Source organism: Lytechinus pictus, chromosome 14 (genome assembly GCF_037042905.1).
Source record: "Lytechinus pictus isolate F3 Inbred chromosome 14, Lp3.0, whole genome shotgun sequence".
NCBI classification, from domain to species: domain Eukaryota; kingdom Metazoa; phylum Echinodermata; class Echinoidea; order Temnopleuroida; family Toxopneustidae; genus Lytechinus; species Lytechinus pictus.
Genome location: NC_087258.1, coordinates 7,484,581 through 7,504,871, shown reverse-complemented (window position 1 = coordinate 7,504,871; position 20,291 = coordinate 7,484,581). Strand labels below are relative to the sequence as shown.

The window sequence follows — 20,291 nt, the reverse complement described above, 5'->3', positions numbered from 1 at the left end:
TCCGTTCCTTTGGCCCTCTTCCCTCCTTGAAAGAAAATATACAAAATATGGATCGGTGTTGCATAATACCCGACTTTTTGCAGTTAACGAATTAAACAAATACCTTTTTGGAACCCTTGGACTTCTTATCATTTTTCGGTTCCTTTGGTTTCTTGCCTCTTGGGTTGTGGACACCGTATTGGTCCGATACTTTCTTGTTTTGATAGAGAATGACTCCGATGGCGATCAGGAGAATGACGGCGAGAACGGGGATCAAGACGTATAACACTATGAGTGTTGTATTCGTGATACCTGCGGAAGGAATGGTGTAACACATTTTCGTCGCTAATTAAAAAAAAAAGTGATAAGATGTTCCTATTTTATTTTACATTACAATCCCATTTTTGCGATCTCTCTCATTTCTTTCCATCTTTCTCCGGCAATTGTATGCCCCCCCCCCCTCTCTCTCTCTCTCTCTCTCTCTCTCTCTCTTTATCATCTATGCCAAAAACTATCACAAAATAAGATTTTTATTCTAAATCAAGTCAATCCCCTACGAAATTTAAACCAATACTTATGTTGTGCTCACTATTGTTTCTCAATACACAAAGGCATATATCCATAATTATATAGGCCTATATATCTTCCTTTTGTTTGTCTTACAGTCTTACACCCTTCATGTCTTTGAATGCAATATATATCCCCCGTTTAACTCCCATTGAAACGGAATCATTTCATACCCGAACTCCCAATTTCTTTTACAATCCACCAAACTATTATCACTTCACAAGTTTACATCACGGAAAATTAATTGAATAACATGCTCATAATACCCAGTTGTTACGACTACTTACTATTGGTTGGTTGAGCAGTCGTAACAAATTGGGTTGTTGAAGACTTCGTCCCTTGTGTTGCCCCTTCTGTACCTAAAAGAGACAAAAATAATAAAGATCAGAAGAACTACGACGGGTAGTATACCAAACCAACGAACATTTTTTTTTAGTCGAAGTTTCCCTTAAACAAACTTTATTACCAATATTTCGCCCATTATGCTTCATGAAGATACCTATACATAATTACGTAACATAACTAGGTATTATGCGTGATTCTTTGATTTGGCATATTTGTCCTTCTTATTTTGAAGTTTCTACACAGTGAATTACTTTTCCACGAGAAACACATGTGCAATATAAGTAATGTAACACCAAATCGTAATCGCAGATTGTTATCTAGAGGTTATCTAGTGGTTGGATTATTTACAAGGGTATTGAACTGAAACATTTATTCCTGGTTTTTATTTACATGTATATAATACGTCATTTACTTATAACATACCTCTTGATGGCGTTGTTCTGGTCGTTAGAGTGGTCCTGTCAGTTGTATCATGGTCTGGAACAAAAGAAAATAGAGAATACTTTGCACTGGTTTTTGAAGATGTAAGTCATTTATAGTTCATTCTAAACCCATAATTAATAAAGCGTCACTATTTTTTTTCACTTCGTCCTTGTTGTTATGTTAGTTTATTTGTTAGCGCTACGCAGGAATTTACACATGCACTGTTCATCCTTTTCATACATTAAGGGAAGCTAAATTAGATGATCAATCCTTTGAATATCTATTAACAGAAATAAGTTTGTAGATGGCATTATAGAAATATGTCATTGTTCATATTACGGACTCAGGAAGAAGCTTTAATTATCGCGTTGTCAAATTTGTCATTCTCCAAACAACTGAACAATCACTGGCGTACAGATGGGGATTGGGGCACTGCCCCCACCCCCTCCCCTCAAAAAAATCTACGGCCAAGATAAAGAAAAGGGAAAGGAAAGTAAGTGAAGTGTGAAATATGATCATTTGTTTTTGCAAAAACTATCACAAAATTCAAAAGCCCAAAAGTTTTGCTCGCTCACAAGTTTTAGATATATTGCCCGTCATGTTATGTCCCACTTAACTTTGTCTCATTCGCCTCTTCATACAATATAATACAAAGCGCAAAATATAAATCAATTACCTGTTGTTGCCGTAGTTGATGTTTGTGTTTTGGTAGTTGAGGGCGCAGTCGTTGATATGGAAGGTATCATCACTAAAACAAATAATAAATGGAGATATCTATATATCAATGCTTGAATTCCGAATTTTTGCAAATATTGTTTGAATATTGAACGCTCTCACTTAAAAGAGGAGTTATTCCCCCAATGAAGAAAGATCTGACAAGCATATATGCATTTTAGGCATGAGCCTTGCTCATTCCCATACTCACTTCCAAAAGGGGGCACAGGATGGATATTACTCATTTAAAGGTACTTATTGGCATTTATTTGGTACTAAATTTAATACGAATATGTACATTACCCTCTGTCCCCTTTTTGGACCGCTCCAAAGTGCAGATGCGATATGAATTGAATTGAATTTATTAGAACGTCACTGACAATTGCCAATATTTTGTTAAAAATAAGAAGTACAAAATAATACAAAACAAATATACAATTCAAGGAATATAAGCAGATTAAACAAAAAATAGTATTTCGTCAAAAAGAGAAACAACTAATGTCTACTTATAAATAGTAAATAATAGAAGGGAGTGATAAGCATGCAGGTGACATAATTATATACACATTTACATACACATACACATATATGCATACATACACACATATATATACACAATATAGCGGGAAAGAGAGGAAGAATGAGAAGAATGGCATTACATGTAAACACAATTTGTAAAAATATTACGAATATATTACTACAGAATATTTGCAGGCTGATATTTTTAGTACTCAGAAATCACCCCTAATAGGAATTATGTTTTGGATGAAAGAATAAAACAATTTAATCAAGGCTTCAGTTTCCAATTTCATGATGTAGATGAATTTTTCCTGGCACTCCATTTCAGTAATCCTAATATCGAAGGTATTTATCTTTTCAAAAAAATCTTTACGCAAATCTTTATATTTGTTACATTTCATTATAATGTGGAACTCATCCCCAACCAAATTCAAATTACAATCTTCACAAAATCTAAGATTAGGTGGTATCTTCTCCGGTCTTTTGTACCTCCCTGTTTCTATAGTAGATTATGAGCGCTCAGTCGGAGCTTGGTTATACACAATTGACATTGTGTATTGAACAAAAATATTTTTCTTGCCTTGTATTGAATTTGAATTGCCTAAAAGTTCTCAGTTTATTTCCTTCCCTGGTGTCCCTGTCGTTAAATAAATCCAATTCAAATTGTTCGTCAAATCTTCTTTCCAAGGATGTTTTGCATATTATAATGATTATTTTTGGGAAATTTGTATATTTTATGGATCAAGTACGGAGGTGTCATTTTTCCGACAAATATCTAGTATGTTGAAAATATCCTCAATTGTCTTAAGCCAGCAATTGTTTCCGTTATTCAATAGATTTACATTTTCTACAAAAGCTTTGTAAACCAAACTATCTTCGTCCATATTACGTATTCGAATCCAATATTTAAGTATATTTATGGCAATTTGGATGACTTTTGGATATCTATCGATTTCAGCTGTCGCTGCTAAATTACTGCATTTTTTGGTTTGCCCCAAGAATATGTTTACAAAATTGAATGAGCACCTTTTCATATTCATGTTTAAAATATAGCCCTGTTTTCCCATCCATTAATCATAGATTTTTTTTCCATGTCTATAACATTTGTACCCCAAATTTCAAATCCATAAAGTAATATCGGTTGTATCGTTGCATCGAAAAGATGCAACAAGGTTTTAGTGCTAGGAGTATAGGAACCAAAAGATTTGTACAATTTGAACAATGCTCAAATGTTAACATGTTAACCTCATTTCGAGTAAAATGAAATGGTGTTTTTTTTAGTATAGGCCTACATCCAATTGATCAATAGTTACCATCAGAGGAGTCCTTGGAAACGCCTTCAAGTTCTCTCCCCCTCCCCTCCCGATACGCTAGGTACCCCATGGTTACCACTTTCGTGATATACATATCATTACTTTATTTTACGAATTTTACCTTCAGACAAGGATTCGTTTGACAACTTCAAAACGTAAAGCAAACTAAATTCCAAGAATTTACGAGTACTTTTATTCATTCATTGAATTTTCATTATTTTCCTCAGTCCACAGAAAAAAAAATCCATAAATTTTTACTAAGTTTAGATCAGTGGCGTACCTAGGATTTTCCACAGGGGGGGCAAAACCGTCCGCCAAAAAAATTGACAAGCAAAAAAAAAAAGGTCTTCAATCACAAATATAGGATTTCGTACCAGAAAAAAAATTGACAAGCAAAAAAAAAAAAGGTCTTCAGGTTTGTCAGGGGGACAATAAAGGTATTTCAAGCTCTTCAGGGGGGGGCAGGGATACGTACTTTGCATGGGTTGGGACTCGTCAGGGGGGCAGACTGCCCCCCCCCCCCCCCCCGTAGGTACACTAATGGTTTAGATATACATAGTGGGATCTCACTTGAATTATTTCGCTCTGAAATCGAAAAGAAGTGGCAATTAGACGGAGTAAAACGCGCAGACCACCTGTTTTTAAGCAACAAAGACTGACATGTAAATTACATGCGTATCGCCAGAACTAAAAAAAGATAGACACGTGATAATGCGCAGCCGCGAAGATCGGAATTAATCTTTCATTCAAGTGTTGTATTTTGGTTCTGGAAAGCGTTATTTCTAAGGAGCAACGAGATAGACAGCAACAAAGTGATTGAATAGAAATCAGAAATTTTGTTGTAGTTCTTAAAATGTTTACGAACTTACATTCCACTCTGGTGACTTCAGCCGTGATGTTGTTCTCCTCAAAAACCGATATAGTCTCATTGAATACCTCAACCTCCGTGGCATTGCTCAGCTCGTCGAAGTAGAGTTCGATTGCGGCGATGATACTACCATTGGAGAACGAAGCAACCTGACAGACGAGGAAGTCGGAGAGAGAATCCTGGATCGACGACGCCTAAATAAGGTAAGAACGAATAAAACATAACTTGATATGTATGTATTTTAGGAACTAAGGGTCGGCAACCACGGTCGGCAACAATGTTAATATGCAGACTGAGGACTGGTGACGGCGCACCGCGGCTCTGCGCCGCGACGGTTATGTCTGTTAAAGTGGTAATCTGGATGCAGCTGGTGATTAGGGAGATAATGGAAATGATGATTTTAAATTGTTGTTGAAGAGGGCAAAAATGGTGTAAATGAAATAAAAAGATGGTGAGAGATTTTTTAACATGTCTCATATATTTCAGATATCTTTATAAAAATAGTACACAACGGAAGGAATATGATGTAAGGCTAATATAATTTTCTTCTGAGCTTCCTTCTTACTAAATAACTACCAGTTTTCGTAATCGCTCTAAAAAGCAATTTCACTCACCGCAGTGCATATTAGATCGTCCAAGTAGATGAATCGAGGACTGGAGCTGTTGTTCAAATCTTCGCTAAACTCGACAGTTTGACCGTCAATTTCTGTGATACGTGCGTCGACCTCGAATAGGATTGCCTCTGCGAAAGCGTCAAAGCAAAAGAAAATAAGACATCAAGAGATTATTGACTTCCCATCAAACTAATGACAAAATGATATGGAATGTCCGGACTTTGCTAACTTCCCAGACATTTATCACCAAACAAATTAATCAGAAATTATTCGGGGCCAATTGTTGTCAGTTTATTGTATTATTGTTGTTTTGTCATCGTTACCAAAATGAAACATTGAATTGTACTTCATCATTAATTCTTTGACAGATTCTGTCAGTGACACGAGCCAATATTCTAGGACCAACTATCAAATCATAAAAGATTTGCTTACTTTTATATTATTACATTTCGGAGCTAACAATTTGTCATTGACGGAGAACACTGCAATTCTAATCGAATATCAATAATGTGTTCGGTCTTTCTAGTTTTCATGACATCATTCAAAGTTTTAAACAAAATATATTGGTTCCCTGTACACTGGACGGGTCGCGAAATTATTTTTCCCACCGAGTTCTGGACCAACATATGAATATTCATGACTTGCGTCTTCGGATTGAGAGTACGCATGCGCGTGGACTTGGTCTCGACCACTGCCGATCGTAAGCATTCACGTTGCTCAGAATGAATTAGCATCGTCAAATTACCGGTACCCTTACCTAGTTACATAGGTCTTATAGGCTTAGATCTATATATATATATCAAATTCTTAAACACTTAATAAACTAGCTGCCATTAATGGCAAGACATGTGCTAGGGTAGGGCTAGCTCCTAGCTTAGGCTAGCGCATTAACTTTACCTCCAATCTGGACCTGTCTAATTAATGCCTAGTGCGTTAATAGCATTATGTATTGGTAATGTGTTGTAATCATATGATGATAATGACAGTAAATAATAATGGTCATGATCAAGATAATAGTGCTTTGATGACAAGAATAATTTTTACATCTGACTGCAATTTTGACAACAATTTTCATACTTTAAACATAGCTAACTCTAAAGAACGATAACAAGGTTGATTTCTATTCCATTAGGATTTTCCTTGTATTATTTTCTTTGGCCAACAAGAATGTTTTAAGTCTTAATTATATTCTGAAAAGATTTGGTAAACTTGAACACAGTCTCCAATTTTGTCATATCCAAATGGGTTATGTCAATGGCATGATGAGCCAGAAACTTTGAGGGGCCAAGCATGGCATATATAGAGCAAAATTTCTGTCAAAAAAAAAGAAGAAAGCGATTGAAGCAAGCGAGTGAACAAAATTTGTCCCCCTCTTTCTATAAGAAAAGCTATAATTTTGCAATAGATTGTTTAAAAAATGATATCACATTTACTCCATCTTTTCCTTTCCCTTCCCCCCCCCCCCCTTGTCTAAGTTTATTCTTGGTGGTGGGACTTCTTCTTCTCTCTATCTCTCTTCTAAATTTTATATTTGTTTTGGGTCAGATTGACAAAACAAAGGGGAAAAAATGTTTACTTCTTTTTAATCATATATATCGTTCAACATTGAATCTCATTTCTCTACAGTTTCAAGGAAATAAGCAACGTATTTGTTTTTGTGTCAATATGGTTTCAAGAAATAATAATTAACAAAAAATAATTTAATAATTAATAATTATCAATATTATCAATAAGTATTAATAATTAATTATTAATTAACTGTTTGATAAAAGTGGTTGTAAGCAGAAAAAAATATGAAAACTGACAAGAGTCCTAAAAATGACTCATTTTTAGTTTAAGCATTTGAAAATTTTAGCTTGCACTTTGTGCTCTCTTGCCCCCCCCCCCCCCCAAAAAAAAAAAATCCCTGTAGGATTTTTTTTCCAAATGAAATATGGCATTTTTAAAAAAGAAATACCTTCTTTAATAATAAAACATAATACATTTTAGGTTCGAAAATCACAGATTTTGAATCGTGCTTGCATCAATTATTGTTTAGTACAGTACTACTAATGGTTACAAAAATGTATAGAATGTTGCTTTATGGTTGAAATATCACAAATATTTGGCTCGCTTCCTGCACTCGCATCAATTATTGTACTCGTTCTCTTCTCGTTCACAAAAAAATGCTTAGAATGTCCAGTTTTCAGGTTGGAATATCACACATTTTTGAGCTCGCGCTTTGCGCTCGCATTATTTTTTATTGGTGAGTTATGTATCTTATTTAAAATGCAGTAATTAACTGCTTCCTTTACTGGTCAGTATATAAAAAGAATTAGCGAGCGCAAAGTTATTTTTTAGTTAGATACACATCTTTTTCATGATTACAAAACCAGCTCAGAATAAAATAATTTCCATGTCTTATTACACGACATGTCAAGAAGTTTGAGCTGGTGATTCGCGCTGGCAACATCGCGCAAGGAAATTTCAACAATGATTAGCCCCATAATTGACCATAAATCAAGTTTTACAACATCAGAATTGATTTTTTTTTTCAAAACCGCTTGCTCGCTATGCTTTCTCGCTGAGAAGTAAAACCTAAAGCAAAATATCTATCTTATAATTAAAAATCACTTTAGAAAGCCTTTGCTCAACTTAATTTCTATAAAACACACAATTACTTCACGCAGTTCATAATCTCATTTTGAAAATACATGTATCTGTTTGCACAAAAAACTCATTTTGATAAATGGGTGCCTTTTTGGCGTTGACCCCCCCCCCCATAATAATTTTCTGTTGCCCCTGTCCCATGGAGTGGAGAAAAACATACGTTGAGAATGCCAGGATCAGATGACCGTGGTAATACTAATTATTGCAATGTAAATCGCCTATAGAAAAATTATGGATTATGTGTACACAGGTAACTATATCATTATTTTAATATGTCTCTATCATGAAATTATTTTTGTTTTAAATGTACAAAGGTTTTTTTTTTTCTCGCTCAGTCCCCTCGCTCACATACATTTTACCATGTGTGATGTCTGCCGCCTAAGTATTGTTTGTTCATTGTTCTGTATATCGTAAGTTTGAAATGCCTTGGCCTTGAGGTTTTCAGGCCTTGGCCTTGGGTTTCCATGCCTTGGCCTTGGCCTTTGGTATTGAAGCCTTGGCCTTGGGTATTAAAGCCTTGGCCTTGGAGGTTTGAGCCTTGACTACAACACTGAATAGCCGACTAATGCCATGGTTAACTTCGAACTGGTTAATTCCGAACTTCACGTTTAATTAGGTTTAGACAAATATTAGCTTATTTGCCATGGTTTAATATATCTAGTCCGTATACAAAACCAGTCCTAGATCTAAAAAAAAATTATCTTAGTTCTAGTCTAGTCTCTATATCTAGAATCTGATCTACGCTGTATCAGCATGGAACTACTAGTGTACCAAGGGGGGGGGGGGGAGACTGTCCCTCTGACGAGTCACAACTGATTCAGGGGACGTGCCCCCTTTGAGAAGCCAAATTAATAATTTGTAATGTAAAAATGCAATGAAAAAGACGTATGTCCCCTTTTTTGAACGTGAAGATCTTTTTTTTTTTGCTTGTCAATTTTTTTTTCAGCTAAGAAATCCATAATTTGGGGTGAAGGCCCCTTTTTTTTTTTGGGGGGGGGGGGCTTGTCACATTTTTTCGCGGACGAAATATCCTCTAAAAAATTTGCCCCCCTTTTGGAAAATCCTAGGTACACCAGTGCGTGCATGGAACGTATTCTAACGTCAGGCACAAATTAACGTCAGTGATCTTGATCCCCATCTTCACCCAAAATTAAGGATTTCGTAGCTGAAAAAATTTGACAAGAAAAAAAAAAAAGATCTTCACGTTCAAAAGAGGGGACAAACGTCTTTTTTCGTTGCATTTTGACATTACAAATTATTAATTTGGCTTCTCAAGGGGGGGGGGGGGGCACGTCCCCTGGATCAGTTGTGACTCGTCAGGGGGGCAGTCTGCCCCCCCCCCCTTGGTACACTAGTGGTTCCATGCTGATAGCGCGTAGATCAGAGTCTAGATCTAGAGACTAGACTAGAACTAAGATATTTTTTTTAGATCTAGGACTGGTTCTGTATACGGACTAGACATATTAAACCATGGTAAATAAGCTAATATTGGTCCAAACCTAATCAAACGTAAAGTTCGGAATTAACAAATTCGAAGTTAACCATGGCATTAGTCGGCTATTCCTATTAGTATTAGGCATTAGACAGGTCCAGATTTGAGGTAAAGTTAATGCGCTAGCCTAAGCTAGCCCTACCCAAGCACATGTCTTGCCATTAATGGCAGCTAGTTTGATAAGTGTTTAAGAATTGGATGTATATATAGATCTAAGCCTATAAGGCCTATGTAACTATGTAAGGGTACCGGTAATTTGACGATGCTAATTCATTCTGAGCAACGTGAATGCTTACGATCGGCAGTGGTCGAGACCAAGTCCACGCGCATGCGTACTCTCAATCCGAAGACGCAATTCATGAATATTCATATGTCGGTCCAGAACTCGGTGGGAAAAATAATTTCGCGGACGGGTCACGGGGCGATTGCTAAATTAAAAACCTAAGTAATTCGTGAATATTTTACTATGTCAGTATGCATGTTATAGTTTACAAGGTGTTCTAACATCTTGCCAATGATGGCAGCACATCGAATATTATTGAACTAAAGATAAATTGTGGGGAGTTTTTCCATCAGCAATCGCCCTCTGTCAAAACAAGAAGTTGTCAGATCTGAGTTTACAATAATATATGAAACGGTTTGAAATGAAATGGGGAATTTATTGGCATGGTTGTTTGGACCGAGGACGTCCCCGGTTAATTGGTAAAATGTCCCCAGACTTAGGTCATTAAAAACTCGCGCACGCCCAAACACACACACACACCACCCTCACGCACTCACCTGTGCACTGGACGTCTGTCTCTGAACGGTCCTCGGTAATCCTATAGAATCCTGGAAGACACACGCATTCTGGTCCATCCAGTCCTACTAAGCATCGCTCTCGGCCTGGGTCGCAAAACCCCTCACACGGATCGTACACTGAGAAGATATTTTAAAAAGTCAGTGAAAGCAAATACGTGATGGTTTTTTTAAGAGAAAATTTGTATCTATGAGAAAAAGATAGTAGAGTGGATGAAATACAAGATTAGACAGGAAACAAAGACATACTTTACTTCCTTTTCTAAATATTAAATGACTGAATTGATTTTAAACAACTTGATTAACTAAAATGCTAAAGGGATAATTATAATTATGCATCGTCCATGCGTTACTTTTGTTATTAAGATTTGTTAATAAATATGAAACAAATGAAGGGCTGTAGGAATAAGTCAGACATCACTAACAAATACTCACTCATGGTTGTCATATCAGTGCCAAGTGGAGCTGTTGTCATTGTGGAAGTAAGGTCATCCATTTCTGTTACCACTTCCGTTACTGTAATTAAAGTTGACACCACTTCAGTGGCTTCTATGGGTGAAGTTGTCACATCGTCATCAGTCACAGATATGCCAGTGGTCAATGTAGTAACGATGTTACCGTCCGTTTGCGGTAACTCTGTGAATGGAGTTGTTTTCGTTTCCTGCATCGTGGTTGCTGGGTAGGTATCTGTTTCTGTTGCGAACTCTGTTGCAACTTCTGTTACGACCTCTGTTGTGAAATCTGTTAATGCATAATCAGTTGCCGAAGTACTCTCTGGAAGATCTGTGATGAATTCTGTCTGGATTGTTGTTGCTATGTTCACATCAGTGGCCAGCATAGACGTTGAGAATGTTACGGTTTCCTCGGTGACTGCCACTGTCGCTTCGTCGCTGGATCCTGGCGTCGTGACTGTCACAGGTGAATCTGTTTTCATCGTGCCTCCTGTAAAGTCTGTTGAAAACACCGTCTGGAACGTCGTTCCTTCATACACATCCGTACTCGCAGACGTTGATGTTGGTATATCTGTTAGCGCCTCTGTTGCTTCTGTAATGTTTTCTGTAAGAGTTCTTGATGTAGACTGTTGTACAGTGGTTGCATATAGATCAGTTGGAATCATTGTCGAAATCTCCACTGTGGTACCATCGTTTGATGTAATATACTCTATGGATGTCAGTGGATTCGTTTGTGCCTCCGTGGCTTCTCCAGGCTGTTGGGTGGAGAGGCTGTCATTGTCAGGTGTGGTAGCACCCGTTGCAGTATTGAATATCGTCTGGAAATCCAACGTTGTTCGGTCCTGTTGGGTAGTCGTTGAGGGCGCACTTGTAGTTGTAGCGTGTGTGGTCGTGTACACAATCGTAGTTGTTCCTCCTGAATACATGGAATATCAAAAAGTAAAAAATGCAACCTTGTAACGTTTAGTTAGGCCTATTTATAATACAGAATGATCTCCGTCCAACATTCAATAGCCTACGTTCACTTAAATAGGCTTACTTTTCGTTTAGAATTATGTTAAGTATATTTCTTCACTATTTAAAATTTCATCTCTTACTTCTTTTCTCTTCATAAAACAAAGATTAATTACAACTTTACAAGGCAAATTGATGCTACGGTTTCATGACTTTACCCTTTACCCATTTTTACATACTAATGTTAACTTCTAATTCTCATCATTTTTTCTTCTCTTTCTCATTTTTCTACTTCTCCCATACTCCTGAAACTCCTTTTCGTCGTCCTCCTCCTCCTCCTCCTATTTCTACTAATACTTCTACTACAGCGACGAGGACTTCTACCATGACTTCCGTTATTTCTACCATAACTAGACAACTATTACATCTGAATTCTTATCATCATTCTTATACTCTTAATGATAATGATTCTGCTCGTACTGCTTAATCTGTTTATAGTTTGCGACCAATTCCTATTATAAAAACAAACGGTTGTATACTTTCCCCTTACTGCTAAACCTTAGAACCTACTAGAAATTTCAATCTTTGTTAGATCTTCTATTATAGGTTGCATAGAGTCTCACCATCATGCACACATACATGAACATTTATATCATGTTCGATCAAAATTCATATTCCTGAGCAATGCTCGCAATCGGTCACTTCAGTAGAAACCATATAAGTTTAACGCTCTTATATCATCCTGTAAAATGCAGAACCCTGAATTATCTAAAGAATCGCCTTTACAGCTCAATAAACTGCCAAGCAAAGATAACAGATTTTATATTCTTGTTATCTCAACAGAAATACCAACCCAAGATTACTTCTGTGTCTATAGATCAGGGGCCTGTTGCAGAAAGAGTTGCAATCAATCGCAACTCTAAACATCATGCGCAACTTGATTTTCAACCAATCAACAGCGCGCATTTCGGACTTGCGATTGATATTTTGACTTGCGTTTAAACGCAACTCTTTCTGCAACGGGCCCCAGGTTGGAATTGTAAACCTGCTGCCAAATTACACAAGTCAACGTTAGGGTTAAATAAATATTTGTTGTAGGATTGACACGTTTTGTGAAGAAAATGTGAATATTAGTTTCTTTGCAAGATTTTTGTTTCCTTTTCCCTTGGAAATTTTCAGGTTATGGTTGTGAATTATATCGTCATTATTTGTCATTTGTCATTATTTATTTTCAATCACTGTTTTTATTTCTGTAAATGTAATGTTTATGCATGTTCATTGACAGGACTCCTTGGTAAAGCAAGCCAATTCGCTTGAGCGGGACAACCCTGTCTTTTAAAGAAATGTAAATTGATAAATAAATAAATAAATATATTAGGGAAACAAGTCGATGGAGCAAAAGTATCTGAGCAGTCTTATGTCAAAACGGTTTACATGTATATCCTATGCATTTATATCTTTCTATTTCTACATGATCCTCTTTTATTGCGTTCGATTACTCCTATTTTCTTTATACAAAAAAGAAGGAGAATTCCTGCCTATTTCTATACCATGTTGTGTTATCTTTTCCAGTCTAATTCAAAGTTTATTTCATATTGTTACCCACTCTTTTGGAATATTTCTGCCATTTCATATTGTCATATTCCTTCTTTTTTTCAACAATATTTAAACTCTTCATTTTCCTAAATCACCTAGGCCCTATTTCAAAAGAATATTATGAAATTTCATTTATATATATTTTTTTCATATTCCGCCTCATCATTATTTCATTGTTTTATGCAGTCATTCATATACAAGCCACTTTCTATTTTTAAAGCGTGTATATGTTCCAATTGTTCTTATTCTTACCTTCGCACAATACCGTGACATCACCGATGGAGCCATCTAAGCATGTGACCCTATTTGGACCAATCAGAGTCTGACTACCAGAACAAGATAAATAAATGTATTCTCCGTGCTCGTAGTAACTCTTTGTGGCGCCATCAGCGTCGACTTGGATGACACCTGCTGGAAGGAGATTATCTGCGCATTTTTCTGGAAAAGAGAGTTTGATTTATAAGATAACATTCATGATTTTGATGATCTCTCTATTGACTGATCTAGTCCCTGGCTTCTGGTAGGATAAATATGGTGGCCGGCAAAAATAGAAATGTTTCAAAGAATAAAATATTTTTTATTTTTCATTTTGTGACGTCACAGACGAGCAGCTCTTCCATACATGCACTTCGTGTGATGTAGATGCCCCAAAATGCAATTTAACAATATATATATATATATTCGTGCGGGTATCATCAGACATATAATTTCGTACCCCCTTCTATGAACATTTCTATTATCAAGTTCCATTAAAAAATGGAATTTATTATTTTTTATGATATAATATGTGGGAGCTGCTAGCATATGACGTCACAAATTAAAAACTTAAAATACCCACATTTTTGGGTGGATATTCACAAAACGTTTTCTAATTCCTCCTCTAATTTTCCTGCTTTTTATTAAAGTCATCTTGTCAGGGTGAACTTACCTTCAAAATGATTAATGTATTAATGTTTGTAAACAAACCATGCATCAACCACATAGCGTAAAACTTGCATTCATGGGCCATTTCATTAAGCTGTTTTGGATGTTCAACACACATTGTCGATTATAAGTATGGAATACGACGAGCTAAACAAGTGCAAAACTTGAATTAATCGGCAGGATCAAATAATTCAAGTGTAAGCATATTTTCAAATGAATTTATTTTTAATGCACTTTTTTCAGTAGTACAAGAGTTTTCGTTATGGTATTTGACTAGACTACCTTGTAAGCAAGAATAAATACGACCGCTTACATGATCCATATTGATTTCAGATCCTGAATTTCAAACGAAAGTGGTATTCCTTTGAGCGAAATAAAGAAGTTGCACTGAAATGTATTTTGATTTATGGTAATTATATATTTTGTAATAATTGTTTCAACTATGCCATAAAAAGCATTATAAAAGAAATCCGAAATGCTTCCCAAATGGAAACAACTCTGCACCCTACAGGTGCAAAAAGCGTCATAGGGTGCACATTCAATCCCCAAGTGTGCTCCCAGTGTTGCACATTTTTTCACTCTGTGCTTACACGTCATGATTATCTGCAAGCAAATACAGGTAAATACGATTTGAAAACTGAAATTTTAGCGCTAAAGTCAGACATTGCACTTTACAATAAATTCATTTTATGCAATCTTTGACATCAGTTTCTCACATCTCTCTATGTAGGTGCCATCTACATTTCTAGCTAACTACCCATTTGTCTTTCTCTTACCCCTTTAATCCATCTACATATCCACCATCATGTTTATTTCTTCAACCTGTTACACAAATAATAATCTCATTAACTTTACATCAAACAAAGGTTTGGAGAGAAAGACAAACATGGCATGAGTTTACTTTGAAATATATAAATGACTTCGAACGAGAAGTTTCTTTATACACTCGACGTGAAAACCATGCTTTAAAAATGTTCATGCTGTACTCTTTGTGTCCTAAAAAAACATGTTCTCAGGAAAATGTATATTCCCTAATCATCATGCTAATAGAGGTTGAAACTTTTGCTCGAATTTACGTTTCATATAGAACATCAGTGAAAAGAGGGAAGGAGAAAAGGAAAAAGGAGTGAGAAAAGTGAAAGAATAAAGAGTGAGAAAAGGGACGAAGGGCATAAAAATTTGAGTGCTCCCTAAAATGGCATTAACCTCTGACCCTTTTTAAGCTTTGTTTTAATATTTTTTTCTTGTTTGCTTCTCTAAAAATGTTGGCCTCTTCTGACAAATTTATCCTGAGCCCCGTCTTGTAAAGAGTTGCGATTCATCTAATCAATCACAACTATGAAAAGCCAGCAACGTCAACATCTAAAATGTATGTTTGCTCAAAATGTTCTAAATGTGATGAATACTCATACATTCATCGCTGTCTTGGTAATTCCTTTTTCTTTACAGATTTTTCTTTACAAATTTCTTGAAAGAAATATTATGACATGATGGATTTCCGTAGAGTTGAGGTTGATCGGATCAATCGCAACTCTTTGTAAGACGGGACCCAAGTCTTGACCCTGTAGAATACTCACCGTAGCATATGACTGTTGATGGGTCGGGATTCCATTGATTATTGCCTTCACAGTATGTATAATCATTCCCGGTGAAGGTATACTCTCCCGAGGAATTACACGATAAGGTAACCAATTCAAAATAAGCGTAGTTTGGTCCGTTAAGAGGGGGCGTGGCTACCACACGGATCGGGTCACTCAGTGGGATTGACGTGCAGACTGCAAGGAACAAATTGGCAACATTTAGTGATTTAAATTATTTATAAGTATTAATCTCAATGTTTATTTTGTAGAATGACACGCAATGTGTTGTTGCAGTCCATTATTTTTTTTCACTTTCACTCGACTCCTAAACCAGAGTCTAATGGGCCTAGTGTACAACTTCTATTTTCACCACTACCGCCTTCACTACTGCTATATTTATATTTGATATTGTGCTGTTACTACTTTTTCTTCTACGACCACTACCACCACCACTACTGCTTCTGCTACTACTTCTTCTACAACTACAAATGAAAGATATTAGGCCTACTGGTAACACTATTGCTGCTATTGCTATTGCTATTACTACTGCAACTAAACTACTGCTACTACTACCACATTGAGCAAATTGCCACTTTGTTGCCGTCTGTTAGCCTTTTATAACTGCTCTGTAGCCATTCTGTCCACTTACATGAAACGCCTTTACAAATTAAACAGCGTTTTTTTTTTTCATTTTGCACAACATTACTCTCTTTACCACCATCACCACCACCACATCTACTACTCCCACTACTACAAAATAAGGCCTACTAATAACAATATATACTATGCCTACTTGTTGCTGCTATTGTTTTTTATTCTATATACAACCTCTATACCACATATCGCTCTGCATTTTCCACTAAAATAGCAAGCTGGATTTTTTTCTCCGCATTGCTGGTGGGGATGGTGGTACCGTCATTGCTGATATTGCTACTAATTATTATAAAATTTTAGAATTCGCTTGATTGAATCAATCCTTAAAAAAAACAAAATCGCACATATCAGTAACGGACTGCATCGATTCTGTTGTTTTCCTTGTCGCAAAATGTCCGAAAAACACATACATTAAAATGAAAAAGGAGAGTATCAGATTTTTGGAGGGACCATTTCATGTGGCGTTCCTTTGTGCTTTTCTTATTCAATAATATGATATTCACTCCATGAGTTACCAGGGCAAACTTTTATAACAATGTTTTACAACTTGGAATGTCCAAAAACTCAAGATGCAAATTCAAAATCAACTAACTTTAACTTATCAGTAACAAAACCCTTAATATTTATTCAGCACACCAGATCACGCCCTGCAGTATTACGTGTCCAGCAAGTTGCGCAAATAAAAACCGCGAAAGAGAAAAAGGCAAGAGATTAATCTAAAACAATCATTACAATGTTTGATGATGATAAGGGAGTTATGTTTGTACGAAGAAGGATGGCGATATACAGGAAGACATGAACGAGATGGATGTGTTTCGATTCAGTCTATTCATAGTATGTAAAGAATGCCATGGTCAATAAGAAACTTGAAAAATGAAAATGAAAACGTATTTCTCACAACACATTAATAAATTTTAGAGGTTTCACCATATAGCTTTAGTCGATCGTTTCACAAAATAAATATCAAGAAAGATAAATGCCTTTATCTCTTTTAAAAATGTCAAAGTAAGATATCTGTAAAAAGCAATTTTTTTTTTAAATAAAAAAATGTTAAGGTTCACAGGATCAAACGATTCAAAATGAATAAAAAGAAAATATAATCAATATAATTATGGACTCAACTTGGGTACTTTTAAGAAATAATCAAATTGTTTCGATGGAATTGATTTAGAATATATCTTAGCGTCAAAATTTGACAAAAGACTGAGCAATTACAGCGTCTTTTTTGCTTAATGCTGGAATACTCCCCAGGGGTATAATAATATGTAAGGCGCTTGGAGACGTTGTTCCTATCTGTCGAGAGTCGCTATTTAAAAGCAAAATATTATTAACCGATATCTCTTATTCAAATTACTTAATAAGTACAGGGGTTATAGCAATGATTAAACATAAATTTATTTCTTAAAAAGATCTTGTCAAAGGATATGTATTTTCGAACTAGAATATATCACAAAACTCATATTGGCATGATTGGTGTGAGGAATTTGCATAAGGTGTGGTTTGTATTTAATTTCTCATTAGTCGCCTTTATACCACCACAATCACACTGGCGATACCAACTCCAAACCGACCGATGCTTCTTATTGGAAATAACTTAATAGTTTGGTGGGTCTGGAGCCGGTGTCAATGGGTGTGACTGGACTCTTGAGCTCAGTCAATAAAAGTTAGATTTAATGGATATTACCAATCGTCAGAAATGGGAAAAGGTCAGTTCTGACCAATAATAAAGTTTCTATTTCTCAAAGAAACTTTGTTTGATGTAAGAAAATTCTTGAAGACCCTATAGCAAGCATATATATCGTAAATTCATTTTGGCTAGAGTAACGGAAAACTTTATTTATTTACTTTATGTATGGGTACCAAATTATGAGGCATGATTACTGAGTCACAGTCAATAAAAAAAGATGGTTTTGTGGGAGGAAATATATTGTCATCGGAAATAAGAAAGAGTCAACAATGGTCAAGCTTAATTATTGAATATTAATCTTTATGGAGACATATAATTTGACATAATTTTGTTTAATTTCAATACAAACAATGTAATTAACAAGACTTGATAAATATTTTGGAAACGCCCTAAATGCTCAATACATTTTGAACGTTCTGAAACTTTTTAGCAACCGAAACAAATAGTGACCTTTTATATTTAAATTGAAGTAATACTAATGTAACAATACCACTGTCTTAAACAATTGGTAATTTATTTTATCATGGGGGCGTCGTGATCTCTTGCACTTTTTTAAATTTTCTTTTTGTTTACTGAGTAATATGTTTAAATAATTTATTATTGATCCAATGCTTACACTACAACAATATTATAAATTTGCTATATATTACTTTTGTACATATTACTTTGTAAACTTATATCTGATGCATTGAATGCAGAAATATCTAGACTCATCTTTCAATCTGAGGGATGTGAGTTCGATTCCCAGCCATGGTGCGTTTACTTCAGCAAGAAATTTACCCACATTGTGCTGCACTCAACCCAGGTGAGGTAAATGGGTACCCGCAGGAAGCAATTCCTCAAAAAGCTGTGAGCACCGGAATAGGTATAGACTATAGCTTAGCCGGGGTAATATTGGAGCGCCTTGGGCACTTAACAAGGTGGATATGTACTACGCTCCAATATGAATTATCGTCGATAAATGGAAAATCCTTCTCATCCTTCAATCATTAGTTCCACAAGTAAGTAAGATTACTCGAATTCAATCTTTACTAAACTTAGCGCTGCTGATAATTGGGAGATCTGGTTCATACATCATAAAACATGCAATCAGTTTTTAGTCTCTGGGTAGTCCGACCTGTACAATGTTTCAAATAAAAATAAATTTTATGTCTTTATGTAACAGGGGTCTCGTGATGTGCAGACAAGTCTACCTGACGAGATCGATGGTTAAGATTTAGAAGTATACTCTTTCTTGGTGTATTTTTATCATGACAGTCGTTTCATACGCTCTTGCAAAATATTGGTCAAAATATTAAATGAACAGAAAAAGAGTCGAAATCAACCAAATCATTGGTTTAAATGTACCTTAACATTTCGATTGATTTTAATAATCTTTCATTGGGAAATATTTTCAACAGCACATTGAATATAGAGAGAGATTTTCTTGCAAACATTGCCAAAACATTTCCAATAATGCTCCGTTTGTATAGCAACTTGAAATAAACTTGATAACAAAGGTTTCATGTCAAGTTCATTATCGTGATCAACTTATGGATGCATTGAAAAAAATGAATTATATGGTATAATTAAATTCGTAACTTTTACATAGATAAGACGATAGAGAAAAATAATTTCATGAATATACCATTAGACCATGGAGTTATACATAACATCCTACCTTGGGCTGAAGCATAATAGTTTCCTCCAAGAAGTCCACAAATGAGAATTGAAAGGGAGCATATCCAGTGCATTCTAGTATCCATGGTAACTGTTTTCATTCTTTCAAAATGTCTCTACTAGTCTGCCATAAGCACGAACCTCTCGAAGATGGGATATTTATTGAAATTTGATGTTCTCTCTACTCCGATACTGACCGATACTCCTCGAGTCTAAAGAATGACCCAGATCCTTATGAATACTGTTATATTTTCATTAAACATAAAATAAATGAAACGTCGCAGTATGAAATTCCATCAATCTATCTTCAGATTGATGTTTAGCGAATTAAAAGCATCGTATGATTCGTCCAAATAATACTTTTACCCGTTTCTCATTTCTCAAGAAGGTTGATAACTTTTAAGTTGTTCATGATGCTAGAGCTGTACGTGCTGTATTTTGGCGATTGTCCAGCGCTAAACAGTTAACAAGTGTGGTGAATTTCGGAGGCCACGCCACTGTGTT

The 20,291-nt window shown here is 35.7% G+C and overlaps 1 protein-coding gene across 1 annotated transcript in view; it reads right to left on the bottom strand.

The window, feature by feature from the left end:
- The window catches only part of LOC129275966 (uncharacterized), a 23,613-nt gene extending 3,322 nt beyond the window's left edge, over positions 1-20,291 (bottom strand). Inside the window, exons 1-11 of the mRNA XM_064109342.1 lie at positions 19,789-20,291; positions 15,785-15,982; positions 13,536-13,721; positions 10,717-11,649; positions 10,264-10,401; positions 5,343-5,470; positions 4,730-4,922; positions 1,991-2,062; positions 1,315-1,368; positions 834-905; positions 104-291 (exon numbers count right to left, since the gene is read on the bottom strand). Of these exons, the coding sequence (XP_063965412.1) occupies positions 104-291; positions 834-905; positions 1,315-1,368; positions 1,991-2,062; positions 4,730-4,922; positions 5,343-5,470; positions 10,264-10,401; positions 10,717-11,649; positions 13,536-13,721; positions 15,785-15,982; positions 19,789-19,888 (2,262 nt within the window). The 5' untranslated portion in view covers positions 19,889-20,291. The remainder of the gene's footprint in view (positions 1-103; positions 292-833; positions 906-1,314; positions 1,369-1,990; positions 2,063-4,729; positions 4,923-5,342; positions 5,471-10,263; positions 10,402-10,716; positions 11,650-13,535; positions 13,722-15,784; positions 15,983-19,788) is intronic.